The sequence below is a fragment of the Macrobrachium nipponense genome, chromosome 12, assembly GCF_015104395.2.
Source record: "Macrobrachium nipponense isolate FS-2020 chromosome 12, ASM1510439v2, whole genome shotgun sequence".
Classification (NCBI taxonomy): Eukaryota; Metazoa; Arthropoda; class Malacostraca; order Decapoda; family Palaemonidae; genus Macrobrachium; species Macrobrachium nipponense.
In genome coordinates, this window is record NC_087205.1 from 91,312,835 (window position 1) to 91,340,471 (window position 27,637).

Sequence of the window (27,637 nt, forward strand, 5' to 3'; positions counted from 1 at the left end):
CTCCACGAAAAGGGCTTCTGCTTTCTAAACTGTTGTGTTCCAGACGACGTTGAAGGGCCAGCCGGACGTCTCGAAGACTGAGCCAACAGGTCTTGTGTGGCTTTCTCCTGCAGACTCACTGCCAGAATCCTTCACCATAGCTTGGGGGAAGAGATGACTCGAGAAGGGAGCATACAAAAGTTCTGTCCTTCTGAGCGGGAGAGACAGACTTAGCCGACGGAAGTTGCAATAAAGCGACCTTTTCTTAAGAACCCCTGCTGAAAAATGAGAGGCTAACTCCTCTGAGCCATCCCTGACGGCCTTGTCCATGCATGACAATACACTGGACAGCTCCCCAAGCTGATCGAGTCTGGCTTACGAGATTGGTTGTCTAAGGCTCCAAGACACCAGTCTAAAAAGTTGAAAACTTCTAAGGACCTAAATAATCCCTTCAAAAGATGGTCCAGTTCGGAAGTCGTCCAAGAAACCTTAGCCGATGCTAAAAGGGCCCTCCTTGAGGCATCCACCACGCTGGCGAAATCACCTTGAGCCGACGTAGGAACCTTCAATCCTAATTCCTCGCCTGTCTCATACCACATCCCTGCCTTACCGCTAAGTCTAGACAGAGGCAGGGCGAAAGTAGTTCTTCCTTTGCTTTCCTAGACTCCATCCAGGCGTTTACCTTTCGGAAGCTCTTTTCGTAGATTAAACGACGTCTTCATCTTCACGAAACCTGGAGGACTTACTTGTCTTCGACGACGAAAACTGAGAAGGAGGAGAAGGAGGAGCCGCTGGCTGAAAAGTATCGCCAAACGAATCACGAGTAGTCCGTGCCAAGACTTGATAATCTGACGAGGCAGACGTAGCAGGTTGATCATCATCAACATCCTCCGAAGAACCGCTAAGTTCTCTTCTCTACCCGGAGAGCAAGTCCGAAGGAAGAGGAAGAAGTCCTTTAGCTCCAAGTCTCCTATCTGAACGATGAAAAGAAGACGAGGGCAACGGATCCTTAACAGGAACAGGATCAGGAGTCACTTTTAGAGGCGAAACGTGCCAAAGTCTCGGGAACCACATCCGAGTGACAGCGAACTTCCACATTCGCGTCCACAGAGGTCTTACTAGATCGTCTACGAGCGTCCATCTGAGCGTCCAATGTAGCGTTCTCTCGAGCGTCCAAATCAGCGTCCAACCGAGCGTCCAGCGAAGCGTCCAACGGAGCGTCCATCAAAGAGACAAGAGACTCTTCTACCGTCCCGCGAAGCGTCCTTCCGAACGTTTCAGAAGGAAGAAACTTGATCTACTGCCCGATAACATAACGTTGAGCGTCAACATAACGTTGAGCGTCAAGTCGAAGAGGTGCAGAACGCAAATCGTCGTCAGCAGAAGCGTCGAAGTCGGAAACGAACCGAGCGTCCTCTCTACGGGAAGGGAGAGGAGCATGCCGAGAACTCTCTCTAACTTGGCGTCTAACGTCACCTCTAGATGAACCCTGGGGAGCAAAACGACGTTCTTCAGAGGGCGAAATATCAGATGACGGGGACGAAAAGGAGCCAATTGGAGAAGACTGCTTAGATCTCTTGATAGGCAGTCTATCGTCTTCCTCCGATGCGGGACCGTCTCCTTCTGTTTCAGTAAAGCGTCCAGTTGCCGTGCATCGCAATGATGATCTCCGTCTGAGATGTCTCCTTACGCGGAGACGAGCTGCGCTTGCGAGAAGGAGAGGGGCGAGGGGACGCCTTCTTCCTTCTCCCAGGAAACAGCCTTGGCTCTAGAGCGACTGGGGCGCTCGAGGGCGTCATCGTCGGATGACGTCCTACACTTCTTCTGGGGCGGAAAGGCTACGCTTTCCGGAGAAGAATGCCACTCAGACATAGCATGACGTGAAGCGTCCAGCTCTTGAAGAGTCCTCTTCAGAGGTCGCGAATCCGATCGAGATTCCCACCCCTTGCGCGGGGAGGACGCGTCGGAAGACGAGAAACAATCCTGAAGGATACGTGCTCGAGCACGCTCCTTTAGCAGCCTGGAAGCGTCCACAGGAACTGCTGAAGGGACGCCAGATCGGTGGGGGTTCCCCGTAACCCTCCTTCGGCCTTCGACATGCCCTCTCCCTGAGTCCTGGGAATCCGGCAGAGGTCCCAGCCTAGAGGCGCTATAGGGCCGATCTGACGCCCCCTCCACTTCACTAGGGGCACTATCACTGCACTTATTTTGCCTGTTTTCAAGGGCAAGCACTTTAGATTCAAGCGTCTTCAATGAATCTAGAATAAGCGAAAGGGCATTACCCTCCGCAGACACCACTTGAGGGCCCGAAGGCAACACTACAGGGTTAGGAGACACAAAATTCTAAGGGAGGGTTAGAAGGGGATACATTAATACCCTGTCTGCTACCCGACTTACTCCTGGAGGAAGACCTCCTAATCCTATCACGTTCTAACTTCTTAACGTAGGATTCATACGTCTTCCATTGCAAATCATCTAAGTTTTCTTTCACTCATTACAGCGCAAATCAAATCTACACTCTTGCCCCCTACACCCTTTACACAATGTGTGAGGATCAACCACGGCTTTTGGAAGCCTAACCTTGCATTCACTTTCGAGCACACCCTGGCGCTAGCAGAACTACATCCAGACATTTTTAAGGGAAAATTCTAAGCCAAAATAAAAAAACAGTCCAAATCACGTATGCCAAGCTATCGATCCAATCAAACCAAAACAAAAGTCAAGAGGATACTCAAGCAATATGACAAGTTTTCCAAAATCCTGAGGCGGAGGTGTGTAAACAGGTGTTTACGACACCGGCGACAGAAGAAATCTGATAGAAAATGGGAATGGTTCCTGATACCCGCCTCCCAGCGGCGTGGCAATGGGGTACTAACCACCCTAACTCCCACTACGTGTGTCGTAAGTTTTGAGAAATTCTGTCGGACTTCAGAGAATACAGATATATAATATATCTGGACAGGTAAGTTTCATGAACAAAAAAACAATTAACTGTGTTGGACCTAAAATCCCTGCATACAAAAAACATGGTCACATGGGTTGTTCATCAATTATTTTTGGATTCAATGAGTATGGACAATTTGAAGACAAAATAAATTACAATATTTAAACTTAGTGTTCCTTTTTTAAAGGCCACATCTCAACAATGATCCACCACCTACAGTGCAGTGTAATGTAATATTTTGCCGCTCGTGTATTTTCTGTGCTTTCACGAACCTCCACCCATCGCCAACCCAAAAAAGCTCAGATGACACTATCACAGACTGCACCCTGGTGCAGTGTGAAGAGACATGTCCAACTCATCTGAATATCCCCTTTGTTGTTATCTCATCTACATATGGAACCACACTATACTGTAAAAGCAGTTTTCCCTAAACAATTGTATACTGTACTAATCTCTCCCTTCTCAAAATGGGATTACAGTTGGGGCCCCCCCATATTCGCCAACTCTCTGGACCATATCTACCCATTATTCGTGGGAAATGCACCTATTCACAGTATTTTTCTAAGAGAAATATCCAGAAATTCCTGTTTTTTAATCAATTTCATCATAAAATACACATTTTGTGATAAAATTATTTTAAAAATCCGGCACAAAAATTATGAGTTTTTTTTTTTTTGTTTCACCTACCAAAATAGGCCATTTTCAGCATTTTTATATGGGTTCCAAATATTTGCATGGGGGGGGGGGGGGGGGGGGGTCTCCATGGTACACATTCCCCCACTGCACATAAAACCCAACAAACTATTAATCCTGTCAAACTATTTCAATAATAATAAACTTTTAAAAAGGAAATATTGTTAATCAGTAATACGTACTGGTGATTGCGCATGTTGTTCTTATAAAATACTTGACTACAAGTGAGTTACGTAACCAAATGACTGAAGTGCATCAACTACAAAGTTTATAACAAAATTGTCAATTACTTGACCCCTTGCAAAAAAATAAGCCTTCCTTTATTTGCATTATACATTTAAGTCAAGGATCTAAATTAGTTTTACAAAAATTTGGTTTGAAAATTCCTGAAAAGTCATATAGATAAGCATAAATATTAATGGACTGCATTATTCCTTTTGGATAACTACTGAGTTTAATTTTACAATGCTTCTGAATGTGGCTACATGATTTGTAAATTCATATAGTTCATGTTCCATGAGTGATGCAGCAGTTCCAAGGAGATCCCACTAAAATACAGAAAAATATGTATGGTATATTTAAGTCTGAACTAACCTTTGAATTTCATCATCTGTGTCTTCACTGTCGCTGTAGGCCTCATTACTTTCTTTATCATACTTAGATTCTGTAAAGAAAACTGAATATAAGCATGATATACATGAAAGCCACAATAAAAAAATTAGCAGATCACAACTGCCCAGTCTCAAGTTGCATTACAGCTACCTTGAAATTGGAAAGACCTTTGTAAAAGCATCTATGATAACAATGATGAAAGTATCATATTTCCACTGACCCAGAAACACAAATACCTTCAACATCCGAGTCTACTGTTTTAGAAGTCTTTGCTTTCTCTTCCTTAGGGAGAAGTTCCTCGGCCCAAATTTCTTCTTCACTCTCTCTGGCATTATCTGCTGGGAAGTGCATACCTAAAGGAGATTTTAGGAGTTAAAACTCTGCAAATACTACTGTAAGTACTGCTATGATATTATTCACTAAATGATACTATCAAGACTTCTACATTAACACACGAGCTGCATTGTGGAAGATCTTGTAAATGAATAAATATCTCCACAAAATCATGGTTAGAAATACCTTCTCCAAGGATAACGAATCTTGTTTTTATGGCAATCCGATATCCACTTTGCTGTGACTATTTTACCCTTGCCTTTCACTTGCTGATATTTGGGAGTGTTAGCAAAGGCACATCTGGAAAATGAGAACAAAATTGAACTTTATTTCTAACTATTTCCTAAGTAATACAGATACTCAAATAATGATTACCATTTTTTTTAAAAATATGCAAGCATTCATATGGAATGAACCAAAGGACCATCAACTTGCATGTAATAACATGACCTTAGGTAAAGTGTGAAAAAAATTATAAATCACCAAACAATATACATTATATACAGCTGTTCTTTGAATTTCATGAGACAACTTCACTAAAACATGATTCAGAAATTAAAAAATAATGGCTGTGATAACATAAGTGGTTGAAAAGAAAATCAATTACTGTACAAAATGCCAATAGTATAAACTAAATACATACCGTACATGAAATAAATACTCGTTTATAAATGAAATAAATAATTCATATATACAGACTGTAAAACAAGAATTACCTACAACTGTTTCTTTTGTGAATCAAACCACATCCTACACTACTTAGGAGTAAGATATCTCTTCACTAAATAAGAAAAACTCTAAATTATGCATTCTCAGACAGCAAAGAAGTCCCATACTCACATAAGATGAGTGCAAGATGGCTCCCAGTCAGGTTTATACCTTGCTCCCATTTCCAGCATCATATCTCGAATCTGTGATCGCAGAGGATTCTGATACCCACTTAGAACGAAGGTGACACCTTTCAACAAGGAGGTAAAAGGAGCTGTTTTTCTCTTGGATGACGAGCCTGAAGAAGCTGATGATGACGATGGTGATGCTGTCCGCTTATTTTCATGAGAAGATGTTCTCTTTAAGTCTCTGGAGTCATTCTTCCTCTTGTTGCTTTCTGAGGATGAATTTCGATCACTACCTCCTTCTTTTTTTGGTTTTTCCTTCTCCTTGTCAACTCTACTTTCTGTATCTTTGCTTCGTTTATCACGTTCTCTATGTTTGTCAGAATCTCTGTCTCTTTCTTTTCTTTTTTCTTTGCCTCTCTCTTCGTGAGCATCAGATGATGACTGCGTGGAAGGCTGCAGTGGTTTTGGCCGTTCTGGTGCTGTTAAGAAATAAAAATGCTTCTGAAAGCTACACAACATTTTAACACCAAGTTTAATAGTACTCCCATGCAAATACCCATGGGAACAGTCAGAATTTCACTGGGGAAAGGCAAAACATGAGAATTACATAAGATAAATATTCAAGATGTAAATGTACACAACCAAGTGGAGACAACTCAACACTTGTAAGGGAATATCCGATAAAAAACCTTTAATGATGATAGATTATCTATTAGGCTTTTTTATCGCTGTTAAGAGCAATGAGGCAACAGGATAATAACCAGGATAGGCCTGCAATGCCAAATATAAATTGTAAACATTTTGTGTACCAGAGATATAATACAAACCTCTTATTCATCTTGTACCAATAAGCACACACTCAATAATGAATAACTCTTTAGTCACTTATAAAAGTTAACAATTCCAACTGGTTAAAATTCTTGGCTCACAAGGGTGACTGTATAACTCCTTAAATTGACAGTGTTGACTAGTGCTGAAATTGACTTCCTCTCGGGAGAAGTTTCAATGTCAATAATTACCAATTTTGTATTCTGTTCCAGTACCTATGTACAATAGACATCCCATATTCGTGGGGGATGGGTACCACACACCCACATGAATACTTAAAACCTCTCTAAAATGCTAAGAACTGCCTAATTTGATGGTTAAAACACAAAACATACTGTCTAAAAATACTTATACCTGAGTAATTTAATAGTTTTATCACAAAAAGTGCATTCAGTCCTGAAAGGGAAATGGAGAGTAAAGAAGTTTATAGAGCTGTAACAGGATGAAAACCTCACAGTTGCACTATGAAACAATTGTTAAGAGGATGGAAAGTAAGATGGAAGAAAGATAACATTAACAGAGGAACAGTAAAAGGAGTGAAAGGGGTTGCAGCTGGGGGCAGAAGGGATGCTGCAAAGAATCTTAAGTGCACCATGTGGGGTGCATTGATGGCGCTAACACCCTATGGAGGTTTTGCGTAACTTTTTTTGGATGTAACTGAATACATCCCTGTAACCCTAATCTTCTGTCTGATAAACAGAAGACAAGTGTCTGGAACATGTGAAGACCACACATACTATGTGTATGCCATATTTAAAAGATGGGTTTGTGGTGAAAGGAACTAACCTGGAGATGCATTTTTCTTCAACTGATAGAATCCAACATCTGGAGCATTAAACGGTTTAGTTTTCTTTGAATCTGGAGTTGAAGCTGAAGACACAGCTGAAGCAGAAGCTGCACGAATGGCTGCTGCACCTAGAGATTCAAGAGCCACAGAATGAATGTTATCAGTGCTTAAAAATTTGCATAAGGTGACATTATCATTTGGTTTTTTACTCTTACTGATTACACACAATTTATATATATATTTTACAATTCCTCTTTGTCCAATTCATATGCTTTTAGATTCTCTCCCATTATTAGATGTAGGGGGTATATGAAAAAAGATGCAGTTTACATAAAAACAATTGTAAAAATGCATAAAACATGAAAAAATGGTGCTCCATATACTATAGTATGTGTATGCCAAAGACAGGCTCAGTTAAGGGTTAAGGAAAAGTCTAATATCTGCTCTTAACTAAATTTTGCTGTTGTCTGTAACTATCAGTGTTGTTAAGATTAATGTACTATTACTTATAAAAAAAACTTTGAAATAATGAGGTTCTTGAAAACACTAGAATGTAATATGTAGTATAATATTATCACTGTTACATAAGCAAGAAGCCCAATTTCACAGGTATGGAGAACTCATAAACATACCTGTAAGTGGGGAGGATGTTTCTTTCTCCTTCCTTCGAGCAAAAATAGACCCAACTGATATTGGATCTTCCTCTTCCTCATCTTTCAGGGTGAAACTACCAAGTTTGGTGACTTTAGGGGTGGAGTCACCCGAGCCCTAAAATGATATTGTTAAGATACAATAAGGTTTTGTACATACTTACCTGGCAGATATATACTTAGCTATAGACTCGGTCGTCCCGACAGAATTTCAAAACTCGCGGCACACGCGACAGGTAGGTCAGGTGATCCACCATTCCCGCCGCGTGGTGGCGGGGTCTGGAACTATTCCCGTTTTCTAAGCCATAATTCTCTTCCACCTGTCTCCTGAGGGGAGGCTGGGTGGGCCATTAATCGTATATATCTGCCAGGTAAGTATGTACAAAACTTTATTGTATCTTAACAATATCATTTTGTACAAGTAACTTACCCAGCAGATATATACTAGCTGATGGCACCCTGTGGCGGGCAAGAGACAGCTACAAACAAAATAATACTTAAACTAAATACATTAAAAAACAGGGAAAAAACAACCTATGTTCTTGGATAACATAATCCATAGTTCCTACCATTATTGGGCTGAAGACTTCATGACTACTGTCGATGAGTCTGCTTGCCTCAAGAGTTTCAACGAGGAATGAACCTATGGTTGAATAACTCTTTGGATCGTGTCAATGGGGGCTAGCCCGCTTACGCGACAGAGCCTATACTGGATCGTACCAATGGGGCTGACCCACTTACATGGTAGAGCCTTGACCTTTTGTCATATCAATGGGGACTCGCCCTCTTACATGACAGAGTTAAGGTTATAAAACAAATCACAAAGAGCATGAAGCCAATCCCGATCACTGACCATGTTAGTCTTGTTACACTCTATGAATTGTAAGAGGGTCCCTATTCCCTCTGACAATTAACCAATAAAAACAACCACCAATAAAACAGTAATTTAAGCCTTAAACTAAATAGGAAGGATTAGCCTCAGCCCCTTCTCCCAGCACTGAATTCGCCGAAACATACGCTCCCAGAGCAAAGCACTTTTCGTACGAAACTTTAACATCTCTTAGGTAATTCGAGGCGAAACACCGAAATTACATCTCCAAAATGTCGACTCTATAAGAGCCTGAAGCGACCATGTTTTGTGAAATGCCATAGACGTAGCTATGGCTCTCACTTCATGAGCTCTCACTCTGAGAACCATTGAAATGCTCTTCTTCGCATTTAAGGTGAGCTTCCCTTATTACATCCTTTATGAAGAATGTAAGGGCGTTCTTAGAAATCGCTCTTTTCGGATCTCTTACAGAGCACCAAAGACTTTCCTCTGTACCTTTCAGCAACTTCTTCTTCTCCAGGTAGAACTTGAGTGCCCTGACTGGACACAAAGTCCTTTCTAGTTCTATCGTTAATGAAGATATTCCTTTTATCTCAAAGCTTCTTGGCCAAGGCTTTGAGGGATTTTCATTTTTCGCTAGAAAAAATGGTTGAAAGGAGCAAATCGCTGAATCTTCTTAAACCCCACTTTACCTTCCAAAGCTTGCAACTCGCTCACTCTCTTGGCTGTTGCTAACGTCAAAAAAGGAATAAAGACTTTTCTTGGTTAAGTTCCCTAAAAGAAGCTGCGTGAGACGGTACAAAATTTTCCCGACATTAGGAACTTGAGGACAATCCAAGTTCCAGCTAGGCTTCTGATGACATGTCCTTTCGTGGTCTCAAAAGACCTTATAAGGTCATGAAGATCTTTATTGTTTGTCAGATCTATTCCTCTATGTCGAAAAACTGAGGCCAGCATACTTCTGTAACCCTTCACTGTTGAAACTGCTAGGTTACAGTCTTTTCTCAAATATAGGAGAAAATCTGCGATTTCAGTTACAGAGGTACTGGAGGAGGATATTTTCTTTTCCTTACACCATCTTCTAAACAACTCCCACTTCGACTGATATACTTTAGAAGTGGAGACTCTCTGGCTCTTGCAATAGCCTTCGCCACTTCTCGTGAAAAGCCCCTTGCTCTGACAAGTCCTTCGACAGTCTGAAGGCGGTCAGACTTAGAGCGGGGAGGTTTTTGTGAAACCTGTCGAAGTGGGGTTGTTTGAGAAGATCGTTCCTTAGTGGAAGCGATCTTGGAAAAATCCACTAACCACTCCAGCACCTCTGTGAAACCAATCGAGAGCCGGCCAAAAGGGAGCGATGAGGGTCATTCTTGTTCCTCCGAGCAAGCGAACTTCCTCAATACTTCTCCTACTATCTTGAAAGGAGGGAAGGCGTAAGCGTCCAAGCCCGTCCAATCTAGCAGAAAGCTGTCTACTGACTACTGCTTGAGGATCGAGATCGGGGAGCAATAGGTTTCTAATCTGTGATTCTTGTTGGTCGCGAACAGGTCTATATTGGGCCTTCCCCACAGCTGCCAAAGTTGTTGGCAAATCTGAGGATTGAGAGTCCATTCCGTGGGTTAGGACTTGTTCTTTTTCTGCTTAACAGATCTGCCCACCCGGACATTTTTCTCTCCTGCCACAAACCTTGTGAGGAGAGAGATCTTCCTTTCCTTGCTGTGCCCAAACAGCAGATCCTTGCTGACTCGTACAGGGAAAAGGAATGCGTCCCCCCTTGCTTCTTTATATAAGCGAGGGCTTGTTGTGTTTGTCCCGAGTGAATCTGGAATCCCCAGACCTGAGACCCTGTTTACCTCGAAATGAACCAAAGCTAGATGAATGGCTGTTAGCTCTTTCTTGTTTATGTGCCAGGACACTTGTTCTCCTTCCCACCCCAAATGCTGACACCTCTTGCGAACCTAGGGTCGCTCCCCACCCTGAATCTGAGGCGTCGCAAACAACGCTAGGCGAGGGTTCTGTAAGCGAAGGGAGATTCCTTTGCTTAGTTTTGTGGATCTAACCACCAACGGATATTCTCCTTGATCCGTTTCGAGATTGGAAAAGTCTCTCCCAGATTGTTGGACTTCCAATCCCACTTCTCCTTCAAATAAAATTGAAGGGGTCTTAGGTGAAGTCTTCCTAAGGAAACGAACTGTTCCATCGAGGAGAGGGTCCCCAGCAAGCTCATCCATTCCCTCGCGGAACAATGTTCTTTCCTTAAGAAGACTGACACCTTTTCTAGGCAGCGTTGTCTCCTTTCCTGCGAAGGATACGCTAGAAAATCCCGAGAATCCATCTGAATCCCCAGATAGACAATACTTTGCTGGGGAGTCAGCATGGATTTCTCGTGATTTACTAAAAGTCCTAAGGACTTTGTCAACTTCAGAGTAACTAAAAGGTCCTCCAGACATTTTTCCTCCGATTGGGCTCTTATTAGCCAATCGTCCAGATATAACGAGATCCTGATCCCTTCCAGATGTAGCCAATAAGCTACATTCTTCATGATGTCCGTAAAGACTTGAGGGGCAGTCGAAAGTCCGAAGCACATCGCTCGGAACTGGAACACTTTCCCTTGGAACATGAACCTCAGATACTTCCTTGCTGCCTGGATTGAATTGGCACATGGAAATACGCATCCTGAAGGTCCAGGGACACCATCCAGTCCCCTGGACGAAGAGCAGATAGAACAGAGGAAGACGTCTCCATCGAAAATTTCTTCTTCAAGACCCAAAGAAATTCAGGGCACTGACGTCTAGAAACTGGTCTCCATCCCCCCGATGCTTTCGGTACCAGGAATAGCCGATTGTTAGAATCCTGGAGACTGGAGATCTTGAACCAGTTCTACCGCTTCCTTGGAAATCATCTGTTCCACTGCTTGCAACATAGCAAGCTTTCGGACCGGATCCGAGTATCTGCGGTCAACTCCCTTGGAGTTGTCCGTCAAGGGAGGATTTTCCCTGAAGGGGGATCAAGTATCCTTTTCTCAGGATAGAGAGGGACCAGGAGTCCGCTCCCTTCTGCGCCCAGACTTTGGCAAAGTGGAGTAGACCTGGGTCCTACTTTCGTCTGGAGGACTTGCGTTCATCTAGACTTCCGAAGGACCTTCTAGATGGTCATTCTTTCTCTCTGGTCTTCTACCTCTAAGAGGGGCTCTAGAAGAGGAGGCCCCTCGAAAGGGCTGAACAAAAGAGGGTCTCTCTTTCTTCTCTATAGGCACTGCCGGCCTAACTTCTTGGCTGAGTGCGTGAGGAGATCTTGAGTTGCCTTCTCAGTAAGAGATTTCGAAACCTCTCTAACCGTCTCTTGTGGAAAAAGGTGCGGGGATAAATGGAGCAAAAAGAAGAGATGATCCTTTGCAAGGGTGATACTGCTCTTGCTAAGAAAGAGCTAAAGACAGATCTCTTCTTCAATACTCCCGTACCAAAAAGAGAGGCAACTTCCACAGAACCATCCATGACCGCTCTGTCCAGGCAAGCCAGGACGCTCGAAAGTTCCTCCATGGAAACAAAGTCCGTGTCCTGAGATCTCTTTGCTAAAGCTCCTAATGCCCAGTCCATAAAGTTGAAGACTTCTAGGGTTTTGGGTTTTAAAGAGGCCCTATTTAGAAGGTGGTCCAGCTCACACATGCCCCAAGTCGCCTTAGCAGACAGCAACGACTTCCTCCTAGCAGAGTCCACTAAGGAAGCAAAATCCGCATCCGCGGAAGAAGCAGACCTAACCCCATCGGCTCTTTGGTCTCGTACCACCTTCCTGGTTTGCCTGTTAATTTGGAAGGAGGGCAGGAAAAAACTGTCTTGCCGCTTCCCTTCTGGAAGTCACACCACTCTGAAAAAGTTTTAATGCCTTTTTTCATACAAAGAGCGGGGCGCATCTAACGAAGGAAGACGATTTGAGAGCTTTAGTGCTGGACATCAACGATCCTGGTGAAGGAGGGTCCGCAGGATGAAGGGAGTCTCCGAACTCCTTTAGCAGCAAAAGAGAAAGTCTCTTGTAGTCCGAAACTGCTACATCTACAGGCTCTTCGTCTTCCGATACCTGGTCCAACTGATCTACAGAAGGAGATCGTTTTGGAGTGATCTGGCTCTTCCCGGGAGAAGAACTCCTTTCCCGAGAAGGGGAGCGCGGAACATTAGCACTCCTATACGAGGAGTGAGGCTCCTGTCTGTCGGCAACACTCTTGTGCCTACTAGACTCTTGTCTATGTTCGTCGGGTTCGTGGCGCTTGCTAGGCTCCTGGCGTCCTGATTCAGGGCGCTTGAAAAGATCCTCGCGTCCTGAATCCTGCTGCTTAACAGGCTCTTGGCGCCCTAACACTTGACGCCTAACGTACTCCTGGCGTCCTGTTTTCTGGCGTCCTAACTCCTGGCGCCCTGACTCCTGACGTCCTGACTCCTGGCGCCCTGACTCCTGGCGCCCTGACTCCTGGCGCCCTGACTCATGGCGCCCTGACTCATGGCGTCCTGGCTCATAGCGTCCTGATTCCTGCCTTCTAGCCGAATCCTGACGTCCTGAATCCTGCGTTCTAAGAGGCTCTTGACGCCCTTTCTTGCGTCTTGCTGCCTCTTTGCGCCTGTCTGGTTCCTGGTCCTGAAGACCCAAGGGATCCTGATACCTAAATCGGTTTTCCGGTTCCTGCACATAAACCGATCGAGACTTCTGCTCGATTCGCTGCGATTAAGAGGGCGCTTCGGGGAAGACAGCCTATAGGGCGAAAGGGCTCTTCTCTCAGGAGAACAACTCCTATCCGACGAGTCTCTCGACGAAGGCGATAAACGCCCTGGAGATCGTGAGAGTTCTCTCCTATACGAAGAAGGACGCTTAGCGGAACTCTTAACCGGGAGCGAGACATCCTTCCTCCTTGTAGAGTCCTTCGCAAAAGAGCCTACGAGCGAAGCAACTGCTCTTGCAGATTAACCAAAAACTTCTTGGTCGGATCCTGAAGAGCAGGCCTCTCCTAGTCTAGTCTTCTTAGGTCCCGAAGGCCAATCCTCGGGAAAACGCTCTGGGCTGGAGTCAGCCGCGTCTCCTTTAGGCGCCTTCCAGGCTCTCTTCAAAGGGCGCGAACGGGAGGCCGAACTCCATCCTCGTTTAGGAGAGGAAGAGTCTGAGGCCGAAAAACACTCCTTTAGGACGCCTTTTCTGCGGCAATCCGAGGCAGCCTGGGACTTAACAACAGGATCTGCCGAAGGGACGCCTGACCGTTGGGGATGTTCTGCATCCCTCCCTGCGGCTTTCCGACATTCCTCCTCCCCTGGTCCTGGGAGTTTGGAAGAGGTCTAGGCCTAGGAGCAATGAGGAACCGGTCAGACGCCCCCTCCACTGACTGGGGGGACACTGCACAAGTCACTATCACCACTCTTACCTTGGTTTAGAGCTCGTAGCTGAGCTTGAAGTTTCTTAATAGAAGCTTTTACATTTTCCCTCTCTGACGAAGAATCTTTGGATTCAGAACAGGGAGAAGCAGCTGAGGCTAAGGGAAAATTGTTAGATGGAGAGTTAATTTCTTGTTCTAATGAGCAAGATCTACTAGATGACCTAGCTGAAGCCTTTCTCACTCTATCTCTCTCAAGCTTCCTAACATATGATGATAATTCCTTCCATTCAAGCTCCGTAAGGTTCTCGCATTCCACACAGGTGTTAATAAAAGAACATTCATTCTCCCTGCATTTAGCGCAAATACTATGCGGATCCAATGCCGATTTAGGCAGCCTAACCTTACATTCTTCCCTACTGCAAACTCTAAACATAGGTGAAGCCTTAGCGTCAGACATCGTGAAAGAGTAGTCAAAACCAAAGTCGAAAAACAGTCCACAATAAGCGTATGCCAAGCCAGAGAAAAAACAGAATACGTCACCAAAAAAAACCAATCCAAATTCTCGGCAAACGAGTTGAAATCCAAGATGGAGGAACGAACAATAGGTGTTGTCCGTTCAACCGACAGAGAAATTATGGCTTAGAAAACGGGAATAGTTCCAGACCCGCCACCACCCCAGCGCGGGAATGGTGGATCACCTGACCTACCTGTCGCGTGTGCCGCGAGTTTTGAAATTCTGTCGGGACGACCGAGTCTATAGCTAAGTATATATCTGCTGGGTAAGTTACTTGTACAAAAATGATATTGTTATGATACAATAAAGTTTCATACATACTTACCTGGCAGATATATACATAGCTATCGACTCCGTCGTCCCCGACAGAAATTCAAATTTCGCGGCACTCGCTACAGGTAGGTCAGGCGATCTACCGCCCTGCTCTGGGTGGCAGGACTAGGAACCATCCCGTTTTCTAATCAGATTCTCTCTTCCACCTGTCTCCTGCGGGGAGGCTGGGTGGGTCTTCAATCGTATATATCTGCCAGGTAAGTATGTATGAAACTTTATTGTATCATAACAATATCATTTCATACATTCAACTTACCTGTCAGATATAAACATAGCTGATTGACACCCTTTGGTGGAGGGCAAGAGACAGCTAACTTACTGATCAGACAGAGGTAAACAACATATGTTGTAGGTATTAATAGACCTTGGTTCCTACCTTTATTAGGTGGAAGACTTCGTGGCTACTGCCAGGAGTCTGCTCACCTCAAGAGCCTTAGCGAGATAGTGATTCTGGGTGGCCAAGAGTTCTTATGGTCTGTTGATGGGGGGTTTCTCATTCCACTTAATCGGCAGAGCCTAACTGGCATTTGTCAATGGTGCTAATCGCTTATATGACAACACGCTTTCTTTAAGGAGCACACAAACCGATCCCGATCACCCGATCCTAACCCGTGTTAGTTCTAAGATTGCCAAGAGTCATCCCCAAATTCTTAGCAAACAACCAAAAACTCAATAATCATACATACAAAATTAAAAAAAAAAATTTTGTACCCCTCTAAAAGTCAGTTGTCACTCGATCTCCTAATGAAGAGAAGTGAAGGCCGCCAGTGCGGCATCTGACACTCCCATGCACAGGAAATACAAGAACACATCCGACAAGAGGGTTACGTACATATATTTAAGGATCGGTGCTCTCTCCTTTACCCAGAACCGTCTGTGCTGACACAAACGGACCTAGAGAAAAACATTTCTCATACGTAACTCGCACATCTTTTAAGTAATGAGATGCAAATACTGAGTTGCATCTCCAAAAGGTTGCATCCAGAATATTTTTAAGTGACATATTTCTTTGGAATGCAATAGACGTCGCGATTGCCCTTACCTCATGAGCTCTTACTCTTAATAGATTAAAAGAGTCATCTGAGCAGTTCTTATGAGCCTTGGTAATGACACTTCTAACAAAGAAGGCCAAAGCATTTTTAGACATAGGTCTCTTGGGGTCCTTCACCGAGCACCATAGACCATGTTGTGAACCTCCCAACTGCTTCTTTCTGTCCAGATAGAATTTCAATGCTCTAACTGGACAAAGTGATCTTTCTATTTCTCTGCCCACTAGGCTAGTAAGTCCTTTTACCTCGAAGCTCCTGGGCCAGGGATTCGAAGGGTTTTCATTTTTGGCAAGAAAAAGAGTCTGGAATGAACAAATTGCAGAATCTTTTTTTGAAGCCAACTCGTGATTCAAGGGCGTGCAACTCGCTGACCCTTTTAGCTGTGGCAAGAGATAGCAGAAATATACACTTTCTAGTGATATCCCGGAATGAAGCCGTATGAGGTGGTTCGAACCTCTCGGAGGACAGAAATTTCAAGACCACATCCAAGTTCCAGCTTGGAACCTTAGGTTCTACTGACTTCGATGTTTCAAAGGAGCGAATGAGGTCGTGCAAATCTTTATCATTCGTCAAATCTAATCCCTGTCTGAAGGACTGCTGAAAGCATACTTCTGTACCCCTTAATAGTTGGTACAGAGAGATGCGACTTTTCCCTCAGGAAAAGAAGGAAATCCGCAATTTCGGCTACAGAGGTATTGGAAGAGGACAGCTTCTTCGACCTGCACCAGTTTCTGAAACTTCCACTTCGATTGGTAACACTCGCCTAGTAGATGTTCTGCGGGCTCTAGCAATTGCGCTTGCCCACTTTCTTGCGAGAAAACCCTCTCGCTCTGACAAGTCTTTCGATAGTCGAAAGGCAGTCAGAGCAAGAGCGGGTAGATTTTGATGGTACCTCTCGAAGTGGGGTTGTTTGAGCAGATCTATCCTGTTTGGAAGAGATCTGGGGAAGTCCACTGTCCACTCCATCACCTCTGTGAACCAAATTCGGGATGGCCAATATGGGGCTATCAGAGTCATCTTGTTCCCTTCAAGGCCACAAACTTTCTGACTACTTCCCCCAGTATCTTGAATGGGGGGAAAAGCGTACACATCTAAGCCCTGACCAGTCCAGGAGAAGGGCGTCTATTGCATAAGCCATGGGATGTCTTCCACTAGGCGCAAAATGTATCTATCCTTTTGGAGAGAAACGTGGCGAATAGATCTACCTGCGGTTTCCCCCAAAGATACCAAAGGCTCTGACAGACTTCCGAGTGGAGGGTCCATTCTGTAGGAAGGACCTGGAACCTCCTGCTCAGTCTGTCCGCTCTCACGTTCCTCTCCCCTTGGACGAATCTTGTTAGGAGAACCATGTTCCTTTGATTCGCCCAAATCAGCAGATCTCTTGCTATATCGTATAGGGCGAGAGAGTGGGTTCCTCCTTGTTTTTGACATAAGCCAGAGCGGTTGTATTGTCGGAGTTTATCTGTATTACTTTGTCTCTGACTATGTGCTCGAAGCTCTTTAGCGCGAGGTGAATTGCAAATAGCTCCTTGCAATTTATGTGCCATGACACCTGCTCTTCCGACCAGGTGCCTGACACTTCTTTGGACCCTAAGGTCGACACCCCACTGTCTCCCGACGCGTCTGAGAACAATGTCAGGTTTGGGTTCTGTACTTCCATAGATACTCCTTTGTTTTTCTTCTAAGGGGGTCAACCACCACCTTAATTGATATCATTTATTTCCGATGAGATTGGAAACGTGTTCGAGAGCTGTCCTGTCTTCCAACTCCAACTGCTTCTCAGGAAGAACTGAAGCGGACAGAGATGTAGTCTTCCTAGAGGAAAGAACTGTTTGAGCGAGGAAAGGGTCCCCAGAAGGCTCAACCATTCCCTCGCTGAAGTACTCTCTTTCTCTAAGAAGCTCAATACTGTGGCACAGCCTTTCCTTATTCTCTCTTGAGACGGAAATACTCGAAAACCCAGAGAATCCATCTGAATCCCCAATAAAGAAACTACGTTCTGGCTGGGGACCATCTGAGATTTCTCGAGGTTCACGATTATCCTAATCTCTTCGTCAATTCCAGGATTGTTGACAGATCCTCCAAACACTGCTTTCGAGACCTGGCCCTGATGAGCCAGTCGTCCAGGTATAGGGAGACATTTATCCCTTTCATGTGTAGATGTTTTGACACATTTTTCATCAAATCTGTAAAGACTTGGGGAGCCATAGATAGGCTGAAACACAGGGCCCTGAACTGATAGATCCTTCCCTCGAACATGAAACGAAGGAATTTCCTCGACGAATGGTGAATGGGGACGTGGAAATATGCGTCTTGAAGATCTAGGGACGCCATCCAATCTCCTTGACGGAGAGCTGCAAGTACTGAGGCAGACGTTTCCATGCTGAACTTCTGTTGTTCTACGAATTTGTTCAGCGAGCTTACATCCAGTACTGGTCTCCATCCCCCCGAGGCTTTCGCTACGATGAAAAAACAAGCGATTGTTAAAACCCCGGGAGCTGTGATCCAGTACCAGTTCTATTGCTCTTTTGTCCCACATCTGTTCCACCATCTGACGAAGAGTATCCATCAGAACAGGGTCCCTGTATCTGGCGGACAGTTCCCTCGGTGATGTTGTCGGGGGGCCTGTCCTTGAATGGGATATAATAACCCTTTCTGATTATTGACATCGACCAAGGATCGGATCCTATGTCTTCCCATGCTCCCGCAAAGAACTGTAACCTGGCTCCTACAGGTGTCTGGAGGAAAGATTTCTCATTTTCCCTTCTTAAAGGGACGGAAGGAAGATCTTCCCCTTCTCTCCGTTGTCTTCCTTCTGGCGATGGATCTAGCCTGAGGGCCTCCTCGAAAGGGCTGCTGTTGCTGAGCTGGCCTAGTAGCTTTCTTTTCCTCACTGGCCACAGGTCTATTCTTCCTTGAGGATTGTCTTAGAAGATCTTGAGTGGCCTTCTCAGTTAGTGAATGAGCAATGTCTCTCACCAACTGAGAAGGAAATAAATGTTCTGAGAGAGGCGCAAACAATAAAGCGGATCTCTGCGAAGGAGAGACGGTCTTCGTGAGAAAAAAAGCACTATGAACCGCCCTCTTCTTTAGTATTCCCGCACCAAAGAGGGAGCATACTTCCGCCGATCCATCTTGAACCGCCTTATCAATGCATGCAAGGATGCTATGTAAGGTTTCGGGGTTTAGTTGTTCCTTTTCATGGGACTTCTTAGCAATAACCCCAAGGGACCAATCCAGGAAGTTAAATACTTCTAAAGTGTGGAAAAGTCCCTTGAGGAGATGGTCCATTTCCGAAAGCCACCCCATGTTGCCTTAGCGAATTTAAGGCGTGTCTCCTCGAGGAGTCTACGAGACTCGAGAAGTCTGACTCAGCCGAAAACAGGCAGGGGAGGGGTGGGGGGGGACAATCCCACTATTCTTTCCCTTTCCCGTTTCCCGTACCCATATGGGCCTCTCCTACCTGATAGTTTAGCGGGAGGCATGCAAAAGACTGTCCTTCCTAACTCCTTCTTTGTCTTGATCCAGGAATCAAGAGATTGTAGGGCCCTTTTCATAGATATGGCCGGCTTCATTTTCAGGAAAGATGAAGATTTGTGCGCTTTCGTGCTAAAAAAAAGAGAGCGCGGAGAAGGAGGAGCGGCTGGAGTCAAGGCATCTCCATATTCTTCTAAGAGAAGAGAAGAAAGAACTTTATAATTGGAAAATCCTTCCTTGTTAGTGATTTCGTCCTCCGAGACGTCTTCTAAAATAGGCTCGGAAGGTGAAGGCTCTCTTCTCTCATCTGTCTCCTCCTTTGATCTCTTCCTTTCCGAAGAAGAAGCACTTCTATTAGGAGAGGGACTAAGAGTAACTCTCTCTCTACGTCTATCATTAGGAGAGTCGTGCATAACCGTTTTACTCCTTGTAGACTCCTGTCGGATATCAAGCTCTTCATGAGGAGAATGCGCCTGGCGTTTAGCAGGATTATCTCGCTGAGAATACGCCTGGAGCCTGGTAGGAGTATTGTGTTTGGAATACTCCTGGCGCCTGGCAGGAGCAACACGCTTCGAATACTCCTGGCGTCTGGCAGGCGCATCGCGCTCCGAATACGCCTGGCGCCTGGTAGGAGTATTAAGTTCCGAATACTCCTGGCGTCTGGTAGGCGCATCGCGCTCCGAATACTCCTGGCGCCTGGTAGGAGTATTAAGTTCCGAATACTCCTGGCGCCTGGAAGGAGTATTAAGTTCAGAATACTCCTGGCGCCTGGGAGGAGTATTAAGTTCAGAATACTCCTGGCACCTGGGAGGAGTATCGAGATCAGAGTACTCCTGTCGCCTGGCAGGCGCATCTCTTTCCGAATACTCCTGAAGTTTGGTAGGAGTATCACACATGGAAGGCGCATTCCGTTTGACAAGTATATTGCGCCTATCAGGCGCTTTACTCCTATCAGGAGATCCCTCTTCTCCATTTGGATCTTGGTTGCTTGGATGAAGTTTCCAGTTCTTGAACGGTCTACAGGAAACTCAGGCTCTTTGCGCCTACTTGGCGCCTGGCTCCTGGTTGGCGCCAGACGCTTGGCAGGAGTTACTTCCTTTTCCACTTCTCTCCTGCCTAACGCACCGCTTCCCCCAGAGATGGGTCTGGGGGCCTGTGCGACACCCTCCCCTGGAAGGTTCGTTGCGCCTGACAGGAGATCGGTATTTGGATCTCTTAATCAGAAGCCTATCATCCTTCTTACGAGTAGGCTCTTTAGAAAGTACTTCTACCAAAGACGCTAATTGCTCCTGTACATTCATCAAAATTCTCTTGGTCGAAGGCTCATTCGAATCAGGAGAGGGAGATCTGGAAGGCGCTCGAGGATCTCCTACAGTCCAAGGATCCAACTGCTTTCCTAGCCTACTTATTACCGAAGGCGCATCTTCTTCAGAGAAGCGCTCGGGGCTAGAATTGAGCTCAGGTTTCTTTCCAATTCCGTTTCAGCAGACGTGAAAGCTTAGACTCCCTCCATCCTCTTCTCGGAGAAGGCGAACTAGATGACGAAGAGCACTCTCGTAGGACGCTTTTCCTATAGCTGTCCCTGGCAGTCTGAGATGTAATAGATTCTGCCGAAGGGACGCCTGATCGTTGGGGATTCTCCACGACCCCCGTACGGCTTTCGACTTTCCTTCTCCTCTGGGCCAGGGAGCTTGGAAGAGGTCTAGACCTGGGAGCGTCGCAGAGACGACCAGACGCCCCCTCCACTACACTGGGGACACTAAATCACTTGAGAAACCACATTCACTTCTCTTACCTTCCAATGCGCCATTTTTTCCTGCATTTTCTGAAGGGAAGCTCTGAGTTCCGCCATTTCTGAGGCAGAATCAGAGGCGGGGTTAACAAACTTGTGAACAGGCTGAAATAGAATGGGCATAATTATCAGAAGAAGAAGCTACTGAACTAGATAAAAGTTCACGAGATCTAGACATTTTTCGGCTTTTGTAAGCCGCCTTCCTCTCTCTACTTTTCTGTAACTTCTTCAAGTAAGAAGTTAGATTCTTCCACTCTTGCGCACTCAGTTTCTCACACTCATTATTACTTATTCTCAATGAGCATTCAACCACCCTTCTACAACCACTGCATGCAGTGTGAGGATCTACTGAAGCTTTCGGAATCTTCACCTTACAGCCTTCATTCACACACACTCTGAAACTAACACTAGAAACAGACATATTCACGAAAATCCAAAGCCAAGTCCAAAAAACAGTCCACGATAGCGAATGCCAAACAACGATCCAAGTATGTCACCAAAAATCAGTCGAAAGATGATCAAAAGCATTGTGAAAAAAGAATTCCAGTCAGGAGGAAGTAACAACAATGTTGAGAATCTGATTAGAAAACGGGAATGGTTCCTAGTCCTGCCACCCAGAGCAGGGCGGTAGATCACCTGACCTACCTGTAGCGAGTGCCGCGAAATTTGAATTTCTGTTGGGGACGACAGAGTCGATAGCTATGTATATATCTGACAGGTAAGTTGAATGTATGAAAAGCAAGATTATGAATAGCAAAAGTGTAACATTTTAAATACAGGCAAATATTGGAGTCAAGCACCTACCTCTGTGATCACATAAGTCCCACAGACTCAACAGTTTTCATCTAACTGACAGAAGAGATTACACCAAACTTCACTGGAAATATTGTAAAGAAAATAAAAGAAAAATCAAAAGCAATCACTCACCTCAGAAGAGGCTGTTACAGTTATAAATGATAATCCAAACTGCAGTGTCTTATTAAAGGGCTGGGTACATATGACCTTAACACGATCCCATTTCTGCTCGGCTATGTTTTTATTCAGCTTATCTGGACCGAACATACGCACACGATTTGTATCTGAGCTATTTCTAGATTCTCCTGGTGTCATGAATGATGATGCAACCAGCAGGACCTGAGAAGAAACTTTAATGAGTTCTTAATCGCATGTTTATTTCATATCAACATTACACATACATAGCAACATTACACACAATCTTTGATATAAAACATAATTACACTGTGAATTCAACTTTATTTTTATTTCGTCATGGCCAATGAAAAATTGATGAGACTTGACAAATAAATGCCAAAACTTTATATAAAAAACAAGAAAAACTTTATAATGATTTTTTCACTGGAATAAAAAAAATAAATAAAATGAAATAAAAAGGGGAGGGGGGGGATATCTATAATCAGTCTAAACTTGTCAAGTATCACTTCATCTCTTGAATTCCCAAAATAACTACTACATATTTAGAAAAGCCCCCAACATAATGTGTATACAGGGATATTGGTCGATTATGTTAAACCAATGGATAGTTACCTGATAATCTACACCTTCCCGTGCAACAAGAACTTCAACAAATGCAGATCCATTATTGCCAATATCAACAGAATGGATGGAACTTAATCGTTCTAATTTTAAAGTAACTGTTGCCTGCTTTCCACACGAATCTTGTGCGCATCTCCATTTTCGAAAAGTCTCAGCGCTCAACATATTGGTGGCAGGATGATTCTGTGAATAAAAGGAAATAGTAAAGTATTGGTCTGAAAGAACTACCTCAACTGATTACAGAACTTTTCTATTATTGTACATACACCCTGCATCATTTTATCCTTATCACTGCAGGGACCCTACACACATGCACATCATCTTCCACAACCTAGCTAACAGCTTTGAGAATCACTAAAAGTTGGTAAGGAAAGTTGGTTAAATTTTATACATTTTATATTTAATAAAATATTGTAATAGTACTACTACTGTATACTTTATTACATACAGGACTACATATTAATGGTAAATTTTTACATTCCAGAATCCCTTAATGATGTGGCCACACAAACATTGTCCAGTTACATAGTATGACAAATTCAAATTAAAAGTTAGGAATTCACTGTTTTTATCTTTTGTACTAGTACCATCCTTTGATATAAATTACAGTAACAACTGTATTTGACATTTATTGTACTGTATGACAAAATGTACTACACATACATAATAATATTTTACTCTTGATACTCTATGTACTTCATTGCATACAGGACTTTGTGTAGTATATGCTATACTAATGGTGGATTTTTACATTCCAGAACCACCAGTTTTTGGATAAAAATAAACTCCAGATTGCAGGTAAAACATCAAGAAACAACATGCAGTACACCAAAAGGATTAAAAGTAAGGCTATCATAACTTTTTTTGCATTTTTAATATATTTTTCCAATGTCATTCTGGCTTACGACAATTTTCAGGTTATGATGCACCTCAAGAACAGAACCACCTAAAATTCACAATATCAAATACAGTACACAAATGAATCTTCTTCTTCCCCAGCTTTATCCCTATTTGGGGTCCGCCGTTTTAATGAGTCTCTTCCATCTACCTCTGGTCCGTGTCATTTCCTCCCATACTCCCTTCTCCCTCATATAATCTCTAATGCAATCTCTCCAACTGGTCTTAGGTCTTCCTAAGGTAAAATAATTACAAAGTGAAGATTATAATCTACCCATTATAACAAGAAGTAAAAATATCTTTATTTTTTTCTTCTTACGTGAATTATGCTTATGCTCTCTCTTTCATCTACAACCTTTGCCTTTACTTACCCTCCATGACTGATAGATTATTATTGGTGCGGTACTATAGTCTAAGATGTTTAATTCATATCACCAAATTTCTAAAACAATGTATTATTGCATGAAACAACCACAACTGATCAGAGGAAACTTAACATTTACCAAATTTAACATCTTGCAACTCACCAACCTATATTCTAAATTAATTTTTTACCAATTTACTTCTGCTAGCTTCAGATCAAGACGAATTGGTAAATTCTTACTTTGATACTACAACCACTCCCACGAGCACTGTGTTTAGTACCAGCCTCATTAAAATTAATGTTAAAACAACACAAAACTTGGTACAATCTGACCAGTAACTTCCAATAGACATAAGTATGATTACTGTATTAAGCATATTAAGGTGACTTTAGAGTGAAGAGCACAGGATTTGTCACTATCAATAAAGAATTGACTTGAAAGCACACCATTTATCACCATCTATAAAGGATAAAGAAGTCAAAATGTTACTTACAGGAATGTATCCTAAACTTACCTACCATAACCTAAACTGAATGTATTGTTTTAAAAACTGGGGTAAACCCAAAGGCATACAGAACTACTGGAGCTCTGACCTGTATGTCACCGTCCACATCAACTGGGTACTTAGGAAAAAGTTACGTTTTACAGGAAATATTGGCTGATGGAAAATTGGTGTAATTTGGTTGGGTAAGTGACTTTCAGGTAGATTTTGGAAGGCTAAACAACTTTTATTCTATACAGTATTTTATTTGGAGTCATATTTAGGAGCTGTAGATTACACATCCGTCCACGGAAGTGTAATCTACCCCAATACTGAATTGGACCCAAGAGAAATTCCATTATTCACTCATTTCTCCATCGGAAATCTGTGGTTTCTAAGGGAGGATTCATATTCATAGATATGGCATAGAGATGTATCCCTTGCAAGTTAACAAACACGTTTTTTTAGGCTATTAGGGCTGAAAAATGGAAAATATGCCTATCACATAATTTTCGTAAATCACAATTCGGGGACTAAGTTTTGTTTTAAAATGGGATTTTCCGGTAAAACAAATTGAAGGGGACTTTAGGATTTACTATTGGGCTGGATTGTTTTTTTAATGTTTTAATAATAACCCTAACCAATTTACTTGCAAAATGTCTGTCATGTTTAATACCAGTCCCCTGGGGATGATGGCATGAAACAGGGTAATTCTGGGCAACAACTCCGTATGGACTGCAAGGAACAGTCAATCGAATATGGAAGCCACTAGGTATAGATTGGACCCTCAAATGCAGTTTGCTGTTTTTAGTACTGGCCCCTGGGGGTTACAGTCAACCTCCCAAAAATAACAGTAAAGTCTTAATAAAGAACCCAAATACTATAGGTAACTGTAATTTCCAAAGAAATATAAACATGATGCGAAGTTATTATCTAGGTCTACCGAAAACAACACATACTTTCACAAAATCAGACGAACATGCCTATATGGTGAGCGATTGGCAGGAACCAGGCTGTGTACTAACCTGGTCTCAGTTTAATGAAAAACTAGGGTAAACAACCGCGGACAATCCATTGTCATCGCACTGGCCAGGCCTTATTCACTCGATATTTAATTGGTGAAACAAGAAACAATTAACAATTACAACTTAAGCATACCATTCGAAAGATTGGAGTTTCGTCAACATAATGTATATATGAAAGTCCCATACGAGCTAAAAATGTTATTGTTATTATACAATTAAGTTTGTTCATACTTACCTGGCAGATATATATATAGCTGTATTTTCTGACGTCCGACAGAAATTTCAAAAACTCGCGGCACACGCAGTGGGCGGCCAGGTGGTAGTACCCATTCCCGCCGCTGGGAGGCGGATATCAGGAACCATTCCCATTTTCTATTCATATTTTATTAATGCCTCTGTCTCCTGAGGGGAGGAGGGCGGGCACTTTAATTATATATATCTGCCAGGTAAGTATGAACAAACTTAATTGTATAATAACAATAACATTTTGTTCATGCCACTTACCTGACAGATATATATATAGCTGAATCACACCTTCGGATGGTGGGGAAAGACAGAATAGGATTTTTTGGGAAACTAAAATTAAGTAGATGATATACATCTTGGTTCCTTACCTGTTTGCAAAGTAGGGACTATGTGATTACTGTCACGTAAGGCTGCTTTTGCTTAATTACAGAGTTGCCAGCCAGGTGGAGACCTGTAGTGGTGGTGCGCTCTGGATGATCTGTCAAACGGGTGAGACCTCAGCGTGACAAGATCATCGAGGCCATACAAATGAGGGCAACGAAGCAACTGACCACCACCTGACCAACTATACACAAACCCCTTAAAACTAGCTAACGGATGGGAGATCTTCACATAAGACTCACCACAACCTAAAAACACAACAACCTAACTTAACCTAACTAAGGAATAGGGAAAGAGCTACTTTCCGGACCCAATACTGTGTCCGCAGAAAACGTATGGCCCCAGTGCATTACAATCGTCATAGATCGTTCTCACATCCCTTAGGTAATGTGAGGCGAAGACGGAGTTGCTCCTCCAAAAGGTACAATCGAGGATGTCCTTGATTGACATGTTCTTTTGGAAGGCAAGAGAGGTAGCGACGGCTCGTACTTCGTGCGCTTTTACTCGGAAGAGGCTCAAATCAGTCTTCTGGAAAGATGAATGAGCCTCCCGAATGGTGTCCCTTAGAAAGAAAGCCACTGCATTCTTCGATAAAGGTAACTCTGGCCTCTTCACAGAGCACCAGAGGTTACCTGAGGGACCTCTAACTCTTTAGTTCTATGCACGTAGAATTGAGAGCCCTTACCGGGCAAAGGACTCTCTCTGGTTCTTGGCCCACCAGACTTGACATACCTTTGATCTCAAAAGTCTTCGGCCAAGGGTTCGAAGGATTTTCATTCTTTGCCAAGAAAGATGGGTTTCAACGAGCAGACAGCATTGTCCCCTTTGAAGCCCATTAACTTGCTAAACGCTTGAATTTCACTAACTCTCTTAGCCGTCGCAAGAGAAGTTAGGAAAAGAGCCTTCCTTGTCAGATTCCGAAGAGACGCTGTCTGAAGCGGTTCGAAAGTGTTCGACATAAGGAATTTCAGGACTACATCCAGATTCCATGAAGGGGGTCTCATTTGAGGAACCTTCGAGGTCTCGAAAGACTTCAAAAAGGTCATGAATATCCTTGTTGTCAGACAGGTCTAGGCCTCTGTGCCTAAAAACCGCTGACAACATGCTTTTATATCCCTTGATGGTAGGGACTCCGCTAATTTCTGCACATTTCTGAGAAAATAGCAGAAAATCAGCTATCTGGTTCACAGAGGTCGAGAAGAGGAAACTCCCTCCTTTTTACACCATGCCCTGAAGGAAGCCCACTTCGACTGGTAAAACAGCTCTGTGGAAGCACGTCTCGCATGTGCGATTGCTCTCGCAGCTGCCTTCGAAAAACCTCTCGCTCTGGCCAACTTTTCGATAGTCTGAACGCAGTCAGACTCAGAGCGGAGAGGTTTTTGTGAAACCTTTCGAAGTGAGGCTGTTTGAGTAGATCTTTCCTCCAGGGCAATGTCCTTGGAAAGTCATACAAGGAAAGACATGACCTCTGTGAACCATTCTCTTGCTGGCCACATCGGGAGCGATCAGGGTTAGCCTTTGTCCCTTCCGACGGCCGCAAACTTCCTCATGACTTCCCCAGAATCTTGAATGGTGGGAAGGCATAAAGGTCCAGGCCCGTCCAATTCCAAAGCAACGCGTCCACCGCGATTGCCTTCTGGATCCAGGACCGGGGAGCAGTAAAGAGGAAGTCTCTTGTTCCT

General features: G+C 43.7%; 1 protein-coding gene across 1 annotated transcript; it reads right to left on the minus strand.

Moving 5' to 3' along the window:
• Nucleotides 1-4,544: 4,544 nt before the first annotated feature.
• Nucleotides 4,545-22,740, minus strand: LOC135224649 (DNA repair protein XRCC1-like). The gene is made up of 7 exons (XM_064263865.1): nucleotides 22,552-22,740; nucleotides 21,934-22,140; nucleotides 7,645-7,780; nucleotides 7,012-7,140; nucleotides 5,402-5,876; nucleotides 4,748-4,861; nucleotides 4,545-4,581 (listed from the first exon to the last, which is right to left on the minus strand). The coding sequence occupies exons 1-7, from the start codon at nucleotides 22,723-22,725 to the stop codon at nucleotides 4,560-4,562; spliced, it is 1,257 nt and encodes a 418-aa protein (XP_064119935.1). The 5' UTR covers nucleotides 22,726-22,740; the 3' UTR covers nucleotides 4,545-4,559.
• Between the last annotated feature and the right edge of the window lie 4,897 nt (nucleotides 22,741-27,637).